The sequence below is a fragment of the Monodelphis domestica genome, chromosome 2 (genome assembly GCF_027887165.1).
Source record: "Monodelphis domestica isolate mMonDom1 chromosome 2, mMonDom1.pri, whole genome shotgun sequence".
Lineage (NCBI taxonomy): Eukaryota > Metazoa > Chordata > Mammalia > Didelphimorphia > Didelphidae > Monodelphis > Monodelphis domestica.
In genome coordinates, this window is record NC_077228.1 from 299,582,412 (window position 1) to 299,605,238 (window position 22,827).

The 22,827-nt window shown below is 37.6% G+C and overlaps 1 protein-coding gene across 2 annotated transcripts in view; it reads right to left on the reverse strand.

Moving 5' to 3' along the window:
* The window catches only part of PKHD1 (PKHD1 ciliary IPT domain containing fibrocystin/polyductin), a 770,507-nt gene extending 747,947 nt beyond the window's left edge, over positions 1–22,560 (reverse strand). For both annotated transcript variants that reach the window (XM_007484081.2, XM_016431130.2), the window contains exons 1-4: positions 22,388–22,560; positions 17,400–17,536; positions 7,134–7,211; positions 3,772–3,916 (exon numbers count right to left, since the gene is read on the reverse strand). In XM_007484081.2, the coding sequence (XP_007484143.2) occupies positions 3,772–3,916; positions 7,134–7,211; positions 17,400–17,472 (296 nt within the window). In that variant the 5' untranslated portion in view covers positions 17,473–17,536; positions 22,388–22,560. The remainder of the gene's footprint in view (positions 1–3,771; positions 3,917–7,133; positions 7,212–17,399; positions 17,537–22,387) is intronic.
* Between the last annotated feature and the right edge of the window lie 267 nt (positions 22,561–22,827).

Consider the following 22,827-nt stretch of genomic DNA (forward strand, 5'->3'; position numbering starts at 1 on the left):
TAAAGAGCTGTAACTCAAGATCTTGAATGCATGGAAGTTTTTATATAATAAAATATTTTTTCCAAATACGAATTCATTCTAAATTTATATCCACAGGGACTAAATTTATTTCTTCTAAAACAAATACTTGTTAAATATTAGGTTCTCATTTAACTACCTGAGTTTACAGGCACTAAAACCGTATGGCATAGGGCAGATAAATGGCTTAGTGGATAGAGAACCAAACTTAGAGACAAGAGGTCCTGGGTTTAAATCCGATTTCACATTCTTCCTAGCTGTGTGACCCTGCATAAGTCATTTTATCCTAATTGCCTAGTCCTTGCCACTCTTCTTCCTTAGAACCAATACTTGTATTGATTCTAAGATAGAAGGTCAGGGTTTTAAAATAAAAGACATATGTCAGTTACCTCAGAAAAACTTAGGGGTTGATGGATTCAGTCCTAAGGACTATAGTATCCATTTACATGAGAATGAATCTATGATTAAGTAGTCTAGAGGGTTCTGAGTAATATCTTTCATATATACGACTATCACCAAAATGTCCCTTCTAGGTCTAGAAGAGTGAGTGGAGAGAAGGTCTGGACTAAGACATTATGGTTGAATTCTCTGAAAAAGCAATAAAAACTTTTTGAAAGTAAGAAGCATTTCATTTCTCCCTTTGTAACCCCAAAGCTTAGCATAATACTTTACTTAATAAATGTTTACATAATTAAGCTGAAGAGTTATATTCATATGATCAACACAAAAATTGATTGACTGTTTTCAGAGGTAGCTTTTCTCAACACCCTCAAGCTTCACAGATCCCTTCCCTAAATTACTTTTCACATTGTATTATATTCTTCACTACAATTTCATGTCTTCTTTCTCTTACAAAATTGCTGTATACTTTATTTCTATTGTATTTGGTTAGTAACTGTGCTTGCTGGGTCGGTAACAGGTATTTAGTTCATATTTGTTCATTGATTAATCAGTGATATTTCTTGCTGTGCTGAAGCTGAAAATGACTCTAAAATCTGGACTCCTGGGAAGCAATAGCCCAGATTAGCATTACTGAGACTTCCTTTGTTCTGCCCAGGTCTGTGCATCATTTCATCTCTGCCTTTGCCCCAGACAAGTTCTAAAGCCCACAAAATGTAGAGTTCTTCACATCTGGCTGCAGGCTTTTTGCACATCAGTTTGCTTCATGTGTCCTATGTTCCAGGTGAATTGGACTTTTTATTGCCCCTAAAATTCAAACTCTACATATGGTGTGGGTATGTGTATGTACATGGCATCTATGCATGCACACACACAGACATGCATGCATATAGATATACATACATGTATGTATATTCATACTTGCTTACATATTGAATCCCAACCCAGAGAAGGCAAGCTTCTTGAGGGCAAGGACTATTTCCCATTCTGTCTTCTTATCCCCAGTGACTACAGTGTGTAGAACATAGTAAATCCTGCTTCTTGGACCAGATTGGATTGTACTAGAACATCTAGTAAAATACCTCACATATAGTAGGTGCTAAATATATTTTGGATGAATTGCATTTAATTGAATCTAGCATAGAAAACCTATGACCCAAGGAGTAAGAGAGGAAACTTAGACTCAATCTGCCAGAGGAACAAGACAAGCCAGGGAAGGGCAAGAGGAACAGAGAATTCCAGAGAAAGAACAGACAAGATCTGAGAAGATCCAAGCAATTAACTTTACTTCTCTTTGGGGAACCCTTCAAAAAGGTTGCTCTGAAAGCACCTCTGAGCCCTGGTCATCCTTCTGTGAATCTAGACCCTCTGAATCCAGCAGAACACAACAGGATTGGATAGGACTTTTGATATAAAGCTATCCGCCTCAAGAAGATTTCCTCTCCATCCCTTCAAAGCTGTTCTTGAACTTCAAGCCTTAACTAGGACAGCTAGGAGTCAGGACAGCTCTCACAATTGACCCTAGAGGGTCAGGCAGGCAAAGCCTGACCCTGCAAGACTTGGGGAGAAGGGGTTCAATTGTCACTTTAGGGACTTCCTGTTTCCCACTTTCCCAATACCTTATCCCTCAATCTCACTTACCTTACCCTTTGTGTGTTCCTCAGAATAAGCAGCAGTTTCTATAGATCTAGTACCTACTCATAATATTCAGGTAAAGGGACCAGAAGCTTTGGGGAGGAGAACTATATTTCCTCCGGAAGAAAGAAGAAGCTATTTAGTCCTGGGTCTACTTCAGTCCTGCCTCTGAAGAAAAATAGTCAATAGCCCTGAAGATAGTTAGTGTGGGTTTATTGAGGAAGGTGAGAGGAGAAACTATCTATCCTCTCTCTCCACCCTTTAGCTCCATTTCACCTCTACCCACACTCTCGTCCTGAATTCAGTGGTGAGGGACTCCATTCCTTTCCCCCCCCTCCATTACAAGGATTATTTTCCTTTTTGGTATTATTAGGAAGTTCAATTTGTTTTCTTTTTGTTTTGTTTGGAGGTTTCTTGTTCAATAAAACAAGGGCTAGGAATGGTTTCTTTGAATTATTGATTATTATTTTCATACACTATTCCTCAGGCCATAAAAAGTAAATCAAGAACCAGTGTGTGAAGCTAGATGGCTCGGTGGATAGAGAGCCAGGCCTGGAGGTGGGAGATCCTATGTCCAAATCTGCCTTCAGATGTGTCTTAATTGTGTGACCCTGGGCAAGTCAGTTAACCCCAGTTGCCTAGCACTTATTCTCTTCTGCCTTGGAACCAATACTTAGTATTGATTCTAAGACAAAAGGTAAGATATTTTTTCAAAAATCAATAACCAGGGACAAGTGGCTCAGTTTGGCAGAACATAAAGGATGTGATACAAGATAAAACTGAAAGGGCAGATGGAAGTCAGCCTGTAGAGTCTTTGAATGCCAGACATGGGAATTTGGACTGTGTTCAGTAGGTGACTGGGGACCACTGAAAGCTTTTGAACAATGGAATGATATGAGTAATGTCCATTACGGAGCTTAACCTCATAGTGGTGTGTAGAATGGCTTAGAAGGGGGGAGAAAACTGGAATAGAAGTTGGGGGTGATGGTGCAGGATTGAGAAGAGAGAAAGACTTAATTCTTTGTGTTAGTAGGGTGTACTGATTTTGATATTTAAATAAAGTGACCTAAGATACTTTAAGAAGCCATAATCTAATTGTGGTATATGTTGGTGATGGAATACTATTGTGCTGAAAGGAATAATGAACTGGAGAAATTCCATGTGAACTGGAACAACCTCCAGGAATTGATTCAGAATGAAAGGAGCAGAACCAGGAGAACATTGTACACAGAGACTGATACGCTGTGGTACAATTGAACATAATGGACTTCTCTACTGGCAGCAATGCAACGATTCAGGACAATTCTGAGGAACTTAGAGAAAGAATGCTATCCATATCCAGAGAAAGAACTATGGGAGCATAAATGCAAAAAAAATATATATATATATATATAATTGATCACATGGTTCAATGGGGATATGATTGGGGTTGTAGACTTTAAATGATCACTCTTTTGCAAATAGTAATAATATGGATATATTTTTAACAAAGATACATGTAAAACCCAGTGGAATTGCTCACAATGGCTCCAGCAGGGTGGAGGGAGGAGGAGAGGGAAAGAATATGAATCATGTAACCATGGAAAAATATTTTAAATTAAATTATTAAATAATTTTTTAAAAGAAGCCATGATCTTTATTTCCAGTGATGCTAACAGCTACTCTAGAATAACAGTGGCATACTCAAAGAAACCACTACTAGTATCAGTAGTATCATACCTGGTTTGGCATCTTAGAAGAGCAACATCTTCATAGACAGGAGAAACATCACATGGGACATGAGGCAACCATGGAAGATCCACATTCACCAGACTTATCTCCAACTGAGAACCACTGGTGGGATAGAGGAAACTCTGCTCCAAACCTAAGTCCACCAAATAAAAATCTCATTAAGCTACTCAGCATTAACATTAATAAGATACCACAAAGGTATCATCAGAATCTGTAAATGAACTTTCAGTAGCTTAAAGGGCTTTGAACTGGGGGGGGGGGAAGATTCTTACATCTTAATTATTGCTTCCTCATTTTAGGTATTTAAAAGAAAAAAATTCACCTTTTTTTTTTTTTTGGAAAGTGTGGCACAGAGAGATAGACCAGATTTATAATTTCACTGATGTTGGGAAATCTCAGTGAAGAAATCCCCTCTATCAAGTCAGATTCATAGTTGCTCTATTTGACATCTAAAGCCTTTCATAATGTGCCCTTCTTCCTATTCAAACGTTGAACATCTTACACCCACCCCACTTAATCCATGATCAATCAATAGGAATCCTCAAGGTTCCTTGAACAAAACACTCCATCTTTAGGCTTTGGTCATATTCACTGACTATTCCCCATGCCTGGAATGTTCTCCCTCCTCATCTTTACTTCCTGACTTCTTCAAGTCCCAGCTAAAATCCTACCTTCCACAGGAAATCTTTCCTGATTCTTTTTAATGCTATAGTGTCTTTCCTATGTTACAAACCTCCAACTTATCCTGTATATATCTTGTTTGTACATTGTTGTTTGTATGACGTCTTTCCTGTAGACTGTGAGTTCCTTGAGAGTAGGTACTGTCTTTTACCTTTTCTTGGGCCTTCAGTGCTTAGCACAATGCCTGACACATCATAAGGACTTAATAAGTCCCTTATTAGCTAGGGGCAGCTGAGTAGCACAGTGGATGGAGTACCAGGAGAATCTGGGTTTGAATCTGGTTTCTGACATGTCCTAGCTATTGTGATCCTGGGCAAGTCCCTTAATACTAATTGCCTAACTCTTCCTGCTCTTCTGTCTTAAAACTGATACTAAGACATAAGGGAAGGGTTTTAAGAATTAATGGAGTAATTAATGCTAAGTATCTGCAATTTGTACTCTTAGTGACTCTGGCATGCTTAGAGGCTAAATGACTAATCCAAAGTCACACAGTCAAATTCTTCCTGAGTTATCACATGAACCAGGTCTTCTTGACTCTAAGATAAGCTTTTTATTCACTACACCCTTCTGATACTCAATAGATATCTTCTTTTTTTAACCCCTACCTTCCTCCTAAGAATCAATACTATGTATTCGTTCCAAGGCAGAAGAGTGGTAATAGCGAGGCAATGGGGGTTAAGTGAATTACCCAGGGTCACATAGCTAGGAAGTGTCTGAATGTCTCTAGGACTGGTTCTCAGTTCGCTGAGCCACCTAACTGCTCCCCAAGAAATAATTTCTAATAATATGATTTGACATGTAGTATCAGCTTATATTTCTATATCACTTTAAAGCTTACAAAATGCTTTCCCAAAACAACCCTGTAAGGTAAGTAGTCACATCATTATTATTCCACCTTTTTATCCGAAACAGAAACTGAGGCTCAGAAAATGTATTGATTTGCCCAATTGGCATTATCAAAGCTAGTATGTGGGTTTCAAATCTCCAGGTCTTCCTTGATTTTAAATATTCTCACTATACTGCCTCTCATTTGAGGATCAAATGAAATTACATATATATACAATATGTATGTATATAAAGCATTTTGTAAACCTTAAAGTGTCATATAAATGCTAGCTATTATTATTATTGGATGCTGCTCTATGGAAAGCACTTTGCAAACCTGGAAATGTTATATAAGTAAAAGTTACTATTAATATCATAATTATAAAAAACATTTTATCACATTTCTTACTTTGGTTCTCAAAAGATCCCTATTAAAGGAGGGCATGTAGGCATCATTATCCTCATTTAACAAAAGAGGAAATGGAGGTTGTAAGGGTAAATTAGGAGTTTTGACAAAATAAGAGAACAGCTTTGGATAATTTAAGTTTTAATGAGAATATTGTAAAGTTGTAAATTAATATTATCCCTTTAAGCCAGAGAAAAGAAAACTTCTAGCAGCTTTTAACAATTAACAATTTAGTTTAATTAAAATAGAGATAGTAAAAGAATATAGTAAAGGAGAGAAATATAGGAAAGAGGTAGAGAAAGAAAATTTCCTAATGTCTATACTAGTTATCCTATAACTACCTATAATTACTACCTAAACTGCCTATATCTACTATATAAACGGCCTGTAACTACCACTAATAATAACCACCCCACAAAGTTCCAACCCAATCCAGCCCAATCAAAACCAACCCAATCAGTGTTTAATCAAACTCCAATTAGGTCTGTCAACAAAGGCCAGCCACCTTCCAAAAAGTTTAAAAAAATAAAAAAAAAAGCTAACAGCCCAAACTCCAAAAAGCCAAAAAGCCCTCTAAAGGCTAAAGTCAAAAAGACCTCTCAGTAAACTCAGGCCCATTTTTATATTCCAGCAACTAAATGCCAACCACCAACCCAAAACACTCCCAGCATCCAACTTTCCCACACCTGCCAGTCCTAACTGTAAGCAAGTGACACAGACTGACCAACCCACACTGGCCCCCTTTTATTCCCCTTTTCTACCTCAGTTTCTGTCTCTATGGTTCCTCCTTCCTATCTCTATGATTTCTGCTTCCTGTCTCTATGGTTTCTACTCCCTGTCACTGTGGGCTGGTTAATCCCTACACATCACTATGGTAAGATGACCTCCAGGTCCCCCATTAATTAAAAAAAAAGAATAAAGAATTCCTTTTCACAAAGTTGAAAAACTCTCAAATAACTTCCCAAGGATCATACAATTAGTAAGCAGAGGATTCAGGGTTCAGACTCAAATCTCATAGCCTTAAACCCATCAACCTTTATACTACATGGATTGGTTAAGTCACTTTTTAACTACAAGAGTCTAAATTTTGTTTTCAGGTCTAAAATGTTACCTTTGGGATAAGTATAGTCTTGTATTATATTGTATTATCAAAGGGCCCATTAGATAATCTTGGTCCATAGAGAATATGTCCATATGACAGAAGTCAGAACGTAGATATACACACTTCCCCATCTTTCCCAGTTCTGACAAATTCACATTGACAGAAAAAAATTAGTCAAGCCATCAGGTTTCCATACCCCCTCCCCACTCCTCACCCTATATCTGCCATCAGGTATTTTCTCTATCTTATTAGCACTTAAATCTGCTAACCTCAAACAGGAAAACAAATTCAAAGTCCTTTTTCCTCTAAAACATCAAGCCTACAAGACCCACTTACCATCAAATACAATGGTGATCCATGTTCCTCCAGCAACACTGCCCTCATCAGGTACAATATGCCAATTCCTACAAGATGCTAAAAACAAACAAGTGACCCATTAAAACAAAAGCCAATTCAGACCATCATTTATCCTATCTCTCAAAATCTATGACTCTAAAATGATTAAATATCTTTAATTTTGCAGGGAAGTAAACAATTCCCTCTTATCTACTTAGCATGCACTCAAGTTCCTCCACAATTCATAGGATGACAGATTTAGAGTTAGCAGTGACCTTAAAAGTCATCCAGTCCAAAGCTCTAAAATGACACATGAGGAAATAGAGGCCCAGAAAGATTAAATTACTTGTTCACTTAAATATTTTGAGATTCAACTAACTCTTGAGGCAGCTGAGTGGTGCAAAGAATAGACATCCAAGCTTGGAGTCACAAAGTTGTTCAATCATGTCCAACTCTTCATGACTCCATGGACCATGACTATCCATGCGGTTTTCTTGGCAAAGATACTATAGTGGTTTGCCATTTCCTTCTCCAGTGGATCCTTTTCTAAAGCAATCAGAATGTGTGACTTGCCCAGGGTCACATAGCTTAGAAAGTATCTGAAGCCAGATTTGAACTTCAGTCTTCTTGACTCTAAGCCAAGTCCCCTACCCACTGAGTCACTTAATTATCTCCTCAGCATGCAGAGGTTAAGTGATTTTCCCAAGATCATATGACTAGGAAGTGTCTGAGTCAAGATTTGAACTCTCAAGTCCTCTGACTCCGGACCTAGTGCTCTTAACCACTGAGCAATAATTGTCTCAGGAGTAAGAATGATCTGCATTCAGATCTGACCACAGAAACTGTAGGATCCTGGGCAAGTCACATAACATTTGCTTGATTCAGTTTCCTCATCAATAAAATAGGAATAATAATAGGGCCAAACACTCAAGGATGTTGTATGGATCAAATGAGGCAATATTTGTAAAACACTTTAGCATAGTGCCCGGCACAAAGTAGATTTATATACATGCTTATTCCCTTCACTTCCCCTTGCTCAAAGTCACCTAGCTATTAATAGAGCTAGAATTCAAATCCAATTCTCTGATTCCAAATTTGCAGAGAGCTGTCATACCCATGCTGTCTGATATGTTCGCGCGTGGATGCCAGAGTTGCAAGGCGACTTTCTGGAAAGATAGTGGCACCCACTCAGCCCCCCTCTGTGTGACTTCTTTCGGTAATATCCCTTGCTACTGAATTATTATTCTCTCCCTACTTCCAAAAAAATAACATAAGATCAAATTCTTATAGGGTTAACACGCATATGTCCCACTTTAATCCCCCCCAGATTATTAACCCAAATATTACATTCACAGAATTAAAACCCAAAGATCATTACCCACTACCCCTCCCTTCTCTCTCAGCAGAGGTACATTCAGACTCCCCACACCCACTGCAGGCCAAGCACGACATCAATCACTCCTCTGCTATGACACACTTCATTGTATCTGTTTGTGTATGATAACCAGGCAATATCACTAAGTGCCTGAGTGAAATATAAAGAAAAATGCAACTTAGAAATCAGAAAGATACCTGATTCTGGGTTATATTGAATTTGCCCTTTAATCCTGTACTGAGCTGCGAAATATTTTGTCACCCATCTCCTAAGATTAATTATAAAAGCTGCTTCTCTTAGCTGGTCCTCCCACAGGTCAGGGGGAACTGACCCTGTCTGTATTATTCATCTCTATCACTATTCTTTTGTTGTAGCAATGTGTATGCAGGATGATCATAGAATGTTAATTAAACAATCTGTTAGAAATTAATGTGTGACATATCCAATTATCTGTAGATCATGTATGTTGAAAAATGAGACTGTGTGCCAGAAAACATGTACCCACTGATCTATATAAATAAACATGAGCACTCTTCCAGATGGAACAGCCTTTGTGACACCTGAGTATCAGGTTCTGAACACTCACTAAGCTATCTCCCAAATCCTCATGATTTGCCTAAGCCATCACACCTAGACAGAAAATGAGGCTTTGAGAGACTGCTGGTCGGGCTTTTGAAATAAATTCAGTACTCTTTCAATTACATGGTACTATCTTCTTTTGTAGAAAATTGACTCTAGACTCTCAAAGGATAGATCAGAGGTGTACCAACCTTATAAGCTCCTTAAAGTCAGGCACTGTTTCAATTTTTTGGGGGGTGGGGGAAGGGAAGGGGGTGTGAGGCTTTGTATCCCCAGGGCCTGGCCCAATCCCTTAGAACCTAATAATGTTAATCTCTGTCAGGAAGTGGATAGCATATCTCATCAATGTTACTCTGCAATTGTGATTGGTCATTGATTTGATCAAAAATAGAAAAACTTTCAAAATTCTCTGTTTTTACTATGCTATCATTCACATAATCCCATATCATTTCATACAAGGCTTTGCAAGTTTCTCTGAAACCATGCAAAAGAAAAATCAATACTGGGAAGCAAATTCTGAACTCAAACTGACATTTATTGTAGGAGGTGTAAATCACAAAGCATCTGGGTCAGAGATATTGAGCAACATCTAAGAACTCAACCTCACTTGACAATGGTTTATATACATCATGCAAGAGTCAAATTATACAAACTTCCTTCCAAAGGGGGTTGGGGGGAAGGAGTCAGCTAATTATTTCTTCCCAGGGAGAAAACCAAAATTTTCCCACCTAGAAGTTTTCTTCCTTCCAGAATGTGAAATTTTCCTTTTTATCTTCTTTTGGGAGGAAATTAGGTTATCCTTGTCTCATATGATAATTTTTTTAAAAGCCAAGGTTATTCTGTAGTTTCAAAGTCAACTGAGATGTCATAAATCTGGGCATATTCCAGAACACTGAAGGCATGTACACAATTCACAAAAGGTAATTTGCAAAGCATTTCAAGGGATTTTCCTTGTTATTTTACTCACATTCTGATTATTAATTATTGATTCTCATACACAATTATTCAAACAATTAATAATTGATATTATTCCTTATAATTTATCACTAAAATACTGATTAAGATTACATGCATAGAATATACATTTATAAACAGACATAAAGCAATGAATATAAACTGAAGTCACTTAATTAGATTATCATTTACCACTAAGGGCTAAGATAGAACCTTCTTGGTTGTTTTTGGTGATATCAAAAGGTTATCTATCTCACAGATGCCAAAGGACAATCCACATCACTCTGTGAATTTCAAAACTACTCAACCCTGTTCAAACCATTCTTTAGAGGATGGGATTTGGCTATTTCCTGATCAATAACAATAGAGATACTTGGAATGATAGAATCAGGTCTTGGAAACTACAATCTCCACCCTACTCAAGATAACAGGATTTAGAAAGGGCTGCAGCAAAGCTCAAGATTTAATTATTTGAGAATATGACCTTCAACAGACATGTGCAAAGGGGACAGACCTCTGGGCGGTCCTGGGTTAAGCTAGAGCCACCATTGGCACAGGTGAGACACAGGAAGTGAGGTAGAGGAGAGCTGAGGAGGCTGGGACATCCAGTGTGGAGTGAGAGTATGGTAGTTGGAGCCTGGTGCTTGGAGTGGAGGCCCTCAGACTGTTTCTCCATTTTGGTCATGTGAGTGATAAGGACTGATCTCTTTTCTTTGCCTCAGCTATCCAAGGCCTTGGGCCTTTGGCCCAGCCTAAGCAGAGTGGGTATTTAAGCCCTATTCCCTTCTCTTCCCTTTCTCTCTCTCTCTCTCTCTCTCTCTCTCTCTCTCTCTCTCTCTCTCTCTCTCTCTCTCTCTCTCTCTCTCTCTCATACCTTTCTTCCTCCTGTTAGTAATTAAAAACTCCATAAAAGGTTGACTGCTGACTTGAGTTTTCATTTAGGAATTACATAGCTGAATCCCGTGGCGACCTTAAATTAATATATATCAGTCTTTTAATGTGATTTCCATATCACATTGTGACGACCACGAAGGGACCTTCTATGCAAACTCAGAGCCACAATAACCTGCTCTCCAGATGGTTCTTTATCATTGGAAGTACCAGAGGAATCTTTAAATTTACTCCCTGTAATTCTCTCAGAGAGTCAGGAGAAAAAAGAGCATCACACCTTTGCAATACCTGAAGATATACCGGAGTCTCTTTTGGGCCACATCTTCTTCCGATGTAGGCTTACTTAAGTCGGCTGTTCCTGTGCAGATAAAAACTAAATCTAGCCCACCTCCTTCCATTCCTCAGTATCCCCTCTCAAAAGAGGCAATTGAGGGAATTACCCCAGTAATTAACTCATTAATTACACAGGGAATAATAATCCCTTGTAAATATGAATACAACATGTCCATCCTGCCTGTTAAAAAACCAAAAAGAGGGCCTGATGGCAAACACCTCTATAGATTCGTGCAGTATTTGAGGGCTGTGAACAATCACATTATAAAAAAACACTCCGTAGTTTCCAATATCAATACTATTATTTCTTCTATTCCTAGTACAGCTACATACTTTACAGTAGTAGACTTGTGCTCAGCCTTCTTTTCCATACCCATACATGAGAACTCGAGACATATCTTTGCTTTCACCTGGCAGGGCTGTAAATACTGCCGGAGTCGTTTGCCACAAGGTTTCGTAGACAGCCCGAGCTTATTTGAGCAAATTTTGAGCCAAGATACAGATAATATAAAATTTTAAAACAGCAAATTAATCAAGTACATAGATGACCTACTCTTGGCCTCAACAGATGCAGAAACATGTCAGGAAGATAGCAAGCACCTTCTTTTGGAATTGCACAAAAGAGGTCATAAGATCTCGAAGGATAAGGTTCAGTGGTGCCTCCCTAAAGTAGAATATTTGGGGTTCATCCTGTCTGCAGGTGCCCGCTTGATTTCTCCCAGACGAATTGAGAATATTCAAAACAGTTGAGAGCAATTTTGGGAGCAACAGGGTTTTGTAGACAATGGATTCCTTGCTATGGGGAAATTACTAAACCCCTTATATCACTAACAAGGGATTTGGTCCCTGAACCCCTCAAATTAGAACCAGAACACCTGTCAGCTCTATCAGATCTAAAAAAGGCTATCCTGTCTGCCCCCGCTCAAGGCATCCCAGATTACAACAAGCCATTTACTTTGTATGTACATGAGCGAAGAGGGGTAGCTTCAGGTGTTTTAACTCAGACTTTGGGACCTTCTCAGCGCCCAATTGCCTATTATTCTGCCCAACTAGACCCAGTAGCATCAGGAGCACCACCATGTCTTAGAGGAATAGCTGCTACAGCCTTACTAGTGACAAAAACTGTTGATCTAGTATTGGGATGCCCATTGACAATTATGTGCCCACATGAGGTAGAAGCATTGTTCTTAAGACATAGAACACAGGCATTTTCTGATCAGCGAATTACAAGGTATGAAATAACCTTGTTAAACAATGAAAACATTACCTTGAAGCGCTGTTCAACTCTTAACCCTGCCACCCTTGCTTCCAGATTTACCAACTTCAGGAGAACCATTACATAGTTGTGAAACACTAGTGTCCATGGCAGAAAAGCCTCGAGATGATCTCTTGGACACTCCTTTAAACAACTCAGATCTGGTCTTATTTACTGATGGTTCTTCTTTTATGAGAGATGGCATATGCTACACTGGAGCTGCTGTAGTCACAGAATTTGCCACTGAGTGGTCAGCTTCACTGCCCTCTAATATTAGCACTCAAGGGGCAGAACTCATAGCTCTGAAACATGCCTATATAATTGCCAAGGGTAAAAAGGCAACAATTTATACGGATTCTAGATATGCTTTTGGCATTTGTCACTCAGTCGGGATGCAATGGCTCCAGAGAGGATTTTTAACCTCAGCTGGAAAATCCATACCTAATGCAGAAATTATTAATGAAGTTCTTTCTGCTCTCCAACTGCCTGAAGCCCTAGCTGTAGTTCATTGCTCTGCCCATACAGGTGGTTCTGACCCTGTCTCTAGAGGAAATGACTGAGTAGATGACGCTGCAAAGCTAGCAGCCATAGAAGGACCTGGATTAATTTTAACATTAACAACCACTGATAATTTAAATTTATGACTTTCCTATAATGAAAAGGAAGTGGAAAAATGGAAACAAAAATTTAAAGCAAAACAGATTAATGGAGTGTGGGTATCATCTGAAGGGAAACCCCTGCTCCCTAAAAGTTTCTATCACTAAATTTGCCAATCTGTGCATAAAAATGGTCACTTTGGTACCCAGGGCATCGTGGACTCTGTTAAGAGAGTATGGATAGCCCCCGGTATAACTACCATAGCCTCTAAAGTGTGTTCAGTCTGCTCTACCTGTCAAGCATATAACCAACACGCCTTTCGTAGAAAAGCTTTTGGTGCGCATCCTCTGGCTTACACACCTTTTGAGCACCTACAGATAGATTACATAACAATGCCAAAGGCCGGCCATTATAAATTTTGCCTAGTCATAGTAGATCAACTGACCAGATGGCTGGAAGCATTTCCTGCGACCCAAGCCACGGCGGCTTTTGTTGCTAAGGTGTTTTTAAAAGAAATTATTCCTCATTTTGGCCTGCCAGCACGTATTGATTCCGATAGAGGAAGTCATTTTACTGATTCTGTCTTAAACCAAATATATTCTTGCTTGGGGATAACTCCCAAATTCCATGTTCCATATCATCCTCAGAGCTCAGGCCAAGTTGAAAGGATGAATAAAGAACTTAAAACTATGATTGGCAAATTATGCACTGAGACCCATTTAAAATGGCCTGAAATTCTCCCTCTGGCCCTATTTTATCTTAGAAGCAGGCCTAGAGGAGACTCACATATTTCACCATTTGAGATGCTTTTTGGACATCCGCCTATACAGGCTAATCCTTTCTCCCCGTCATATACATCACTATTAGGGGGAGATACTACGATTGCTTCCTATATACAGGAATTACAGCATAAACTGCGTGAACTTCATGAATCTGGAGCTGCAGTACAAGCCGGACCACTAGACTTTTCACTTCACAACCTGAACTCAGGAGACAAGGTGTATATTAAAATTTTCCAGCATACTGAAGCAACTCAGCCTTCATGGGAAGGACCATTCCAAATATTGTTAACTACTCCAACATCTATAAAGGTTGGAGAAAAGGACTCTTGGATTCATTGCTCACATGTAAAGAGAGCATTTTCTGCTGAGACTGATTGACTGTATCCTATCACATGCATTGAAGATAATAATCCATTGACAAGTGGATGCTGTTTTTTCAAAAACACATTGAATTCCTGATTTTTTCTTCTCTTTCTCTTATTTTTTATTATTGCTTTTCTTTTGAATATTTGAATTTTTTCCCCTTTCCTCATTTCTTGTACAAAAGGTACATACAATTAAATTTTTTTCTCTCTCTCTGCAGTAATATAAGTTTAAATATACATACCCAAACAGCTCTAGACTGTGGGAACCTGCCATTTATTGATAAAATGTTATGGGACTGTGATTAATGTTTGTGTCTGATTCCAGGAAATGGGATAAAAACAAGGAGCACAGACTTTACTTAAATAGTGCCAAAAGAGCGCACAGGAAATACTAATGTGGACTCGAGGTTGCGATGCTTGACATACGTTAAGTCGTAGGACTTCCTTGTATCTACACTCTTTATGAAGTACTCATACAAGTACAAAAATTTGACTATCATACTGGCTCCCTATATCCTTGAGAATGAAAAAAGTCAGACCTGGGAATGACTCTTCCCTATCAAAATAAAATTCTAGTTCCTTTCCTTCTTATAATATGACAACTTCCTGTAGTCTTGGCTGCAAGTGGGTAAGTGAACTATTACTACATTCTGTCCTACAGATTTGTGGGATAGAAATTACTGTAAATTGGACCTTTACAAGGGCCCATTATGAAGTTATTCTGGTTTACTCAACATTTTATACATAGATTTTGGTATTTTGATTCTAATTTTGAATTTTTTCTTCCCTTTCTCCCCAAAGGTTAACTTTCTTCCATATTTTTCCCTTTATATATTTTTGGTTTTTGTTTGTTTTGTTTTTATTGTTTTTGAATTCTTTTAATAACTGACTCTTATAACCCAACTCAACAATGCATCCTGTGCTGAACTGGATTTTTTAACACCCACTTCAGGGAGATTGTATTTTAATAAAATTCCAAAATTTTGAAAAGTTTTTTTTTCATTTGAGAAACATCTTCAAGGAAGAAGCTTGCTAACTCCTAAATCCAGAGAATGAACTGTTGCAGAAAGATGCCAGAAAACCTACATTACATCAAGATCGAGAATGAACCTTGGGGTGTGGTTGCTTGAACTGAAGGTTGATTTAATTTATTTTGAATGTACACTCTTCTGCCAAAGGGGACTGCCCCCTAATTGGCTTTGTCAATGTGCCCAGCAAAACATTGGTTTTGCTGTCTCTCTCTATCTCCCCTATTTTTCCTTTATCTCTAACTATTGTAATTTCATAGCTAGTATGTTTACAAGACCCATTGGAGAGGTTAGCCTTCCTTGGGCCTCAGGAGGGAATTGTGAATTTCAAAACTACTCAACCCTGTTCAAACCATTCTTTAGAGGATGGGATTTGGCTATTTCCTGATCAATAACAATAGAGATACTTGGAATGACAGAATCAGGTCTTGGAAACTACAATCTCCACCCTACACAAGGTAACAGGATTTAGAAAGGGCTGCAGCAAAGCTCAAGATTTAATTATTTGAGAATATGACCTTCAACAGACATGTGCAAAGGGGACAGACCTCTGGGTGGTCCTGGGTTAAGCTAGAGCCACCATTGGCACAACTCTCAGAAATGGTAGAGTAGGTGAAGAAATAATATTATTGAATTCCAGATATTTCTGCACTGAGGAACCATTAAAGATACAAAGGTTGATCAAAATGACCAAAAAGAATGTGAAAATATTTGACTGAAAGAAAAACTGAATGCAAACAGTTACTATTCTCTAACAAAGGAAAGAGAGTCCATAAGCATTGGGCCATAGAAATCATGGGTAGAAATGTAAAGAATTTTATATGTTACCTAGAAAAAATCTTGCCCATATATACCCCTTCCATAATGCCCATCATTGGCTTAAATCATTGCAGTGATGGGGGATTCCTTATTTTATGAGTTCATTACATTTTTATATTGGTCCAATTGTTAGGAAGTTGTTATTTATAGAAAGGCAAAATGTATCTCCATATAACTTCTAACCATTTTTCCTAGTATCTCTCTCTGAAGCTAAACATAACTCTAATCCCTGAACCAAAAAGAACCTTTCAAATGTTGGGAAATATCTATCATGTTCCTCACTTAAGTATTCTCTTATCCTTACTAAACATTATTATTTCTTTCAAACAATCTTCACATTATATGGTTTCCAGATTTCTCATTAATCTCTCCACTCTTCTTTGGATATTCCTAAAATGTCGCTCTCAGAACTGAATACATTACACTAAAAGTGTTCAGACCATGATGGCATACATGAGAACTATTTTTTTTATTATTATTCTGGTGCCTACATTTACATAAATACCCCCCTTAAATTTGAATTAATTTTTTTTTTACATTTAGGCTATGAAGCATGAAAATCTGAGAGGAAGTATTTAACTTCATCCAAAATGAAAACCAAAAGGTATTGTTCAGGTTAAATCCCATGAGAAATTTAGATCTGGAAAAGAACTTTGATGCTAGTGAATCTAGCACCTCTGCTTCAATTTTGTGGTTGAGAGAACTGAGATACAGAGCAGTTAAATGATGTGCTTAACATAACATAGTAAGTGTCTGAAGTGGGATTTAGAATCTAGGTCTTCCTGTTTTTAGGTACAGTGCCCTCTCCATCATTATATTCTGCCCACTTTTGACCATAAAGCATTGTATCATATGTTTTCACTTTTAATTTTGACAACCTGTACCTAAGTGCAAAATAAAGACAGATTATGGTGGTGCTACATGTATAACTGCCACAACCAATAGTAGTTCTATAGAGTGAAAAAATGAATTATGGACATATTTTCCAACCACAATATAATTCAAACTTAGAACCACGTAGGAGGAAAAATGGACCACAGAGTAAGAGAGATAACCCCAGTCAAAATCATGAAAGGGATTCTTAAATTAATTTTGCTCCTGGCTACTGATGCCCAAATAAATAGTGATAGTCAAACTAGATAGTGATCCTTGAAAAGTCCACACAGAATCTCCCCCAAAAAAGCTCCACATAGATTCAAACAGTGAATTAAGAATCCAAGTCACCTGTTGAGATTTCTTTGCTGTCAATTTCCATATTTGAGAAAGAACCACACAATTCCTCACTCACCTGCCAAGAGGATCATCTCAATAGTCATCAATGAATATAGACAGGCAATCATCTTACATACTAGATGAGACATTCTAAGGTCACTCAGTAATCACAGGCATCATCCATTTTGATTGAATTATCATAGTTTCTCTGTTCTGAAAAGTTAGGGGAGAAATTGATATCATAATTTTTCATAACAGTGCCTAAGCCAGTGCCAAACTAGAGAAAGAACTTCCAATAAGAATACTACCAAAAAGATGTAGACTCTAAATGATCACCCTACTTGCAAATATTAATAATATGAAAATAGATCTTGATCAATGACACATATAAAACCCAGTGGAATTGCTCATCGACTATGGAAGGGGGTGGCAGAGAGGGAGGAAAAGAACATGAATCATGTAACCATGAAAAAATATTCCTAATTAATTAATTAAATAAATAAACTTAAAAAAAGAATATTATCAAATAGCCTTATATTTTTCAAAAAGTCCCTAGATTCAGGGAAAAGATAGTATCTAAGTATTTTGAGTATAATTCTATTTGGGCTTAAATGTCCATATTTGTGAATCAAGTAGATAAAAATAACTTCTCTCAGGTCATGTTCATTGTGGAGAAAATCTAAAAGAAATTTAATATACTGTACTACTCTTTGTAAAGAAGAAAGAAGAGAAGGAGAGAGGGAGGGAAGGATAGAGAGAGAGGGGGGGAAGATAGAAAGAGAGAGAGATACACAGAGAGAGAGAGAGAGAGAGAGAGAGAGAGAGAGAGAGAGAGAGAGAGAGAGAGAGAGAGAGAGAGATGAGTATGATATACAGCTGAATAGGAGAAAAGAAGAAATTCCAAATAGATTCAAATCAAAAAGACTTGAGATGGAAAATTCATTTTCAACTGGGGGAAGGAAATGGCAGGAGAATCAGATAAATTGAAAAAGATAATAGGACAATAATCATCTGATGATCTTTATGTTCTTTTTGATGAAGACAACAAAGTCCTAGATAAAACAGAAAGTTTTCTTTTAAAGGACTAAGGATTTTTAGGGACTGGACAACCCATACACCTACTTCCCTAGTCATATAAATTTTTATAAGGATAACTTAATGTGACTTCTACATGGTGCAGTGGCCTGAGAGCTGGTCTTGATTCCAGAAAGCATTGGATTCACATTCCACCTCTAACACACACTAGCTATACAACTCGAGATAAGTCACATAGCTTCTCAGTGACCCAGGAAACTCTCTAAGATTAGAAGTTGAAGAGGAGATATTGTTTCCTTATTAGAAACTCTCAGCAATGAGGAAATCATAGGTGTCAGGGGAAAAAAATCTTTATAGGTATTGAAGGCATCCCAAATTAGCATATTATTGGGGAACAGGAAAAACTTATGGCTTTTTGGTGATATTTCTATTGGAATTTTTTTCTCTAAATTGTTACAACTTTTATAAGCAATATGGCCCACATTTTTTTTTACAGATTTCATGTTGGTACATTTTTTTTGAAGAAAGAATTTAATGACCACCTACTTATAAGGAATAAAAACAAACAAAAGAAAGGTAAGTAATTCTTCCTTTAACAGCTTCTGGTACCCAACTAGTTCAAAATTAAAGGGCTGAATTAGACAATCTCTAACATCAATTTCAGCTTAAGCATTAATGAACTACATCCCTATCTTCAAACAATTCTCTATCTAACCACCTTTCATCCTATGACCTACATCACAAGGTGATTGTTGTAAGGATCAAATGAGATATTTGTAAAGCTTTCAGTACAGGGCCTAGAACATAGTAAGTACTTAATAAAGGTTGTTCTCTTCCTCTTCCCCCATCTCAGTATTCCCCAATAGTCATTGTTCAGTGTAGAAAGTCTGGTTTCTTAAATATCTATTAAACATACCATAATCATTCTTAAATCTGGCATATTCATTCAGTCAATAAGCATTTATTAAGTGCCTACTGCTACTGTGGTAAGAACTAGAGATAAAAAAGAGATAGCTAACAGTCTCTTCCCCCCAAGAACTTACTCTTCTTCTTTAAAAAAAATAAAATAAAATAAAAAAATAAAACCTTTATCTTCCATCTTGGAGCCAATTGGCTCCGAGGCAGAAGAGCAGTAAGGGTTAGGCAATGGGGATTAAGTGACTTGCCCAGGGTCACCCAGTAAGGAAATGCCTGAGGCTAGATTTGAACCCAGGACCTCCCATCTCTAGGCTTGACTCTCAATCCACTGAGCCACCCAGCTGCCCCCAGAACTTACTCTTCTTGACCAATGAAAAGTCTAAAGATCATTTTAGATCCATCTCATGCTCTGTCTTCTCCATGAAATTCACTCTAACTACTCTAAGCTTTATTGATCTTTATTCACTGAACCCTGGTGTGCTTACATAGAACATAGAACTCAAACACTCCATGTCTTCTTTGATCATGCCAACATATAACAATACTAATTTTTTTTTTTGTTTTTCAACCTCAGCATCTCTTAAATACCATCTCAACTAAGTAACATATGTGATTGTGATTTATATATGTGGAGGGAACTTCTCCCACACTGACAAAATTCTGGATTTTTAAACTATTGCAGTAATGATTCTAGCCAGATTATAGGGTCCATCAGAACCAAGGCCCTCCTCGCTAAGGGTGGGGACCAGAAATGGATCTAGAAATAGGGTTGAACTCTGTGATTTTCTAAGTCAAAAAGAGGGGGCAGCTGGGTAGCTCAGTAGATTGAGAGCCAGGCCTAGAGATAGGAGGTCCTAGTTTCAAATCTGGCCTCAGACACCTCCCAGCTGTGTGACCCTGGGCAAGTCACTTGACCCCCCCCATTGCCTAGTCCTTACCACTCTTCTGCCTTGGAGCCAATAAACAGTATTGACTCCAAGATGGAAGGTAAGGGTTTAAAAAAAAAAAAGATTCCTGTGACCTTTCATAAGTTTTATTGATGCCTTTCTTTTTTAAACCTATCATTATCATTTAATCTGCCATTTTTAAAATCTATCTCCTACTACCCCCCCATCCACCTCCACTACTGAGCCCTCTCTTATAACAAAGTAAAACAGTTAAACAAAGGCAACCAGTATATTGAGCATGCCTAGTATTGGATCCAACATTCTATGTCCACAGAGTCTTCTTACAAAAGGACAAAAGCTTATTGCATTAGGTGTAATTCAAGGTCAATATTTTAGTGAATCAGTTTCATGACAAAATCATTCAAGGGTCAGGAAGACTTTTGGTTATTCTTTGAAAAAACCAATAAGCCATAAATCCAGTCTGTGCAGAAAACATGAGGAAGGGCACAGTCTCTTCCCAAAGACAAGATATTACTTTTTAGAGCCATATTAGAGTTAAAGTAATGACATATTTAACTACTGAGCCCCTCAAAAATAGTGGCAAAGATATCTTATTTATGCTGCTATAGGGACTTATATGATCACATAGAAAATCCTTCCCCCCAAAAAGCTGAGTGGTCTTAAAAAGAAACAATCATCACTCATGTTGTGTTTTATGATTTATCTTCCATTAAATGAAGAAGATAGCATACCAGACAAATGACTCAAGGGTGTACTATTTGCATTGCAAAAAGAGCTAAATGATGTCTCCATTAGCAGTCTTTAATAAAATTATTTCTATGACTTATTCTTTGACCCACTCATTCTTATTTTTATCATTTAATTTAATATATAAACACATATATAACATTATATAATGTGTAACATAACAATAATATGATTTGCTATAAACATGTAATAAATTATAATAAAGATGCTTATCCAAGAGAAAAAAATTCTCACATTAGTCCAAAAATCTGCCTCATTCTTTTTCCTTCTCCCCAAGAAGATTCCCCTAATCATTCTTTCAGATGAAGTTGTTTGGTCTCCAATTAATTCCATTTCCATTTCTATGTTCCCTTATTAAGCAGCTCTCTTTGCAGTGACAAAGAACTAGAAATTGAGGGTATGCCCATCAATTGAGGAATGGCTGAACAAGTAGTGGCATATGATTGTGATGGAATACTACTGCAGCCTACGAAATGTAGAGCAGGTTAATTTTTTAAAAACCATGGAAGGACCTACATAAAATTATGAAGAATGAAATGATCAGAACCAAGAGAACACTATATATAGCAACAGAAACATTGTTTGAAGAATAACTTGTGTAATCCACCTCCAAAGAAAGAACTAATAAATAGAAACCAGCAAGACAGTTTTATATATATATAATTTTGGTTAACTGATGCCATCTCTAATGCAGGGAGGGAAAGGAGAGAGATACCTAGGAACTTTAATGTGAAAAATAAATAAATAAAAATTTTAAGTATATAAACAAAGCCTTTACAAAAGAGAAAATCAGCCCAGGAATACCTTTTTCTGTCTAATACCTATGTTTCCAGAATTGAATACATGTTAAATTGAATCATGCCTTTCCACGTATTAATGCCCTGAATGTACTACCTTTTGTTCTTTGAAATTAATCATCCCACTGCATCTGAAAGAGTACTATTGGATCAGGATTATCTATTCCCAAACTGCTTCTCCTAGCTCACCATTTCATTTTGGCACCTACTCCCTAAAGCTTCAAACAATGGTAATGATAATTTCCCACCCCATGCTTTTCTCTCTTTAAAAACCTGAGTGTAAGTCTTCTTCTCTGCCTCCAGCATAGAGCAATCAAATCAATAAATTAATGCATATAGTGAAGGCAGGGTGCAGGGTTAAGTGTAGTTAATCCACCAATTTCCCACAAAGTTAAGCTCAGTTTTAGGGGGGGTCCTATTCCTGACCCCAATCCTGAGATTTTCAGCTCTAAAAAAGAAACAAAGACTTGACTCAGGTCTCATTCCTCATCTCTTGGTACCCACTCTCCCTCTGAAATCTTTGTTTCTCTGATAAAATTGTCATTTTCCTCTATTTCACCCATGCTAAGGTCAATGCTTCTCTTTATGCTTGGAAGCTTGGCCTTAAAAATAGACAATAAGGCAATTGCTCTATGAGACAATTCCCCCTTCTCCCTTACCCTCTTCCTTCCTCAGCCAGGAGTCAGTGGAGAAATTGTCTTTCTTTTCCAGGTGATTTTGCTTCTTTCAGAAGTAAACTCTTCAGCAAGAGACAGTGGCTGTATTATCTTGTTAGCCCAGCCTACAACTGCCTTGCAGGTAACTCATTCATGTCAGATTGTAACTCACCTAACTCATTTGTGCCCTAGCCAAATGGGTTCCAAAGTAAAAATCCTTAGTTGTCCATGGGGTAGGTTTAATGATTAACTCAAGCTACTTTAGTTTTCTTTTTTTTTTCCTTCGGGCTATCTCATTAATGACCAATGGAAAAGTGACCTGAAATTTTTATCCATTTACAGCATGTGCCCCTGCAAAGAATTTCAAATATATCCACCCAAACAGACACTCAAACATTCATCCAAGCTTTGGAACAACTACTTGCTTGAGTAGACACAGCAAA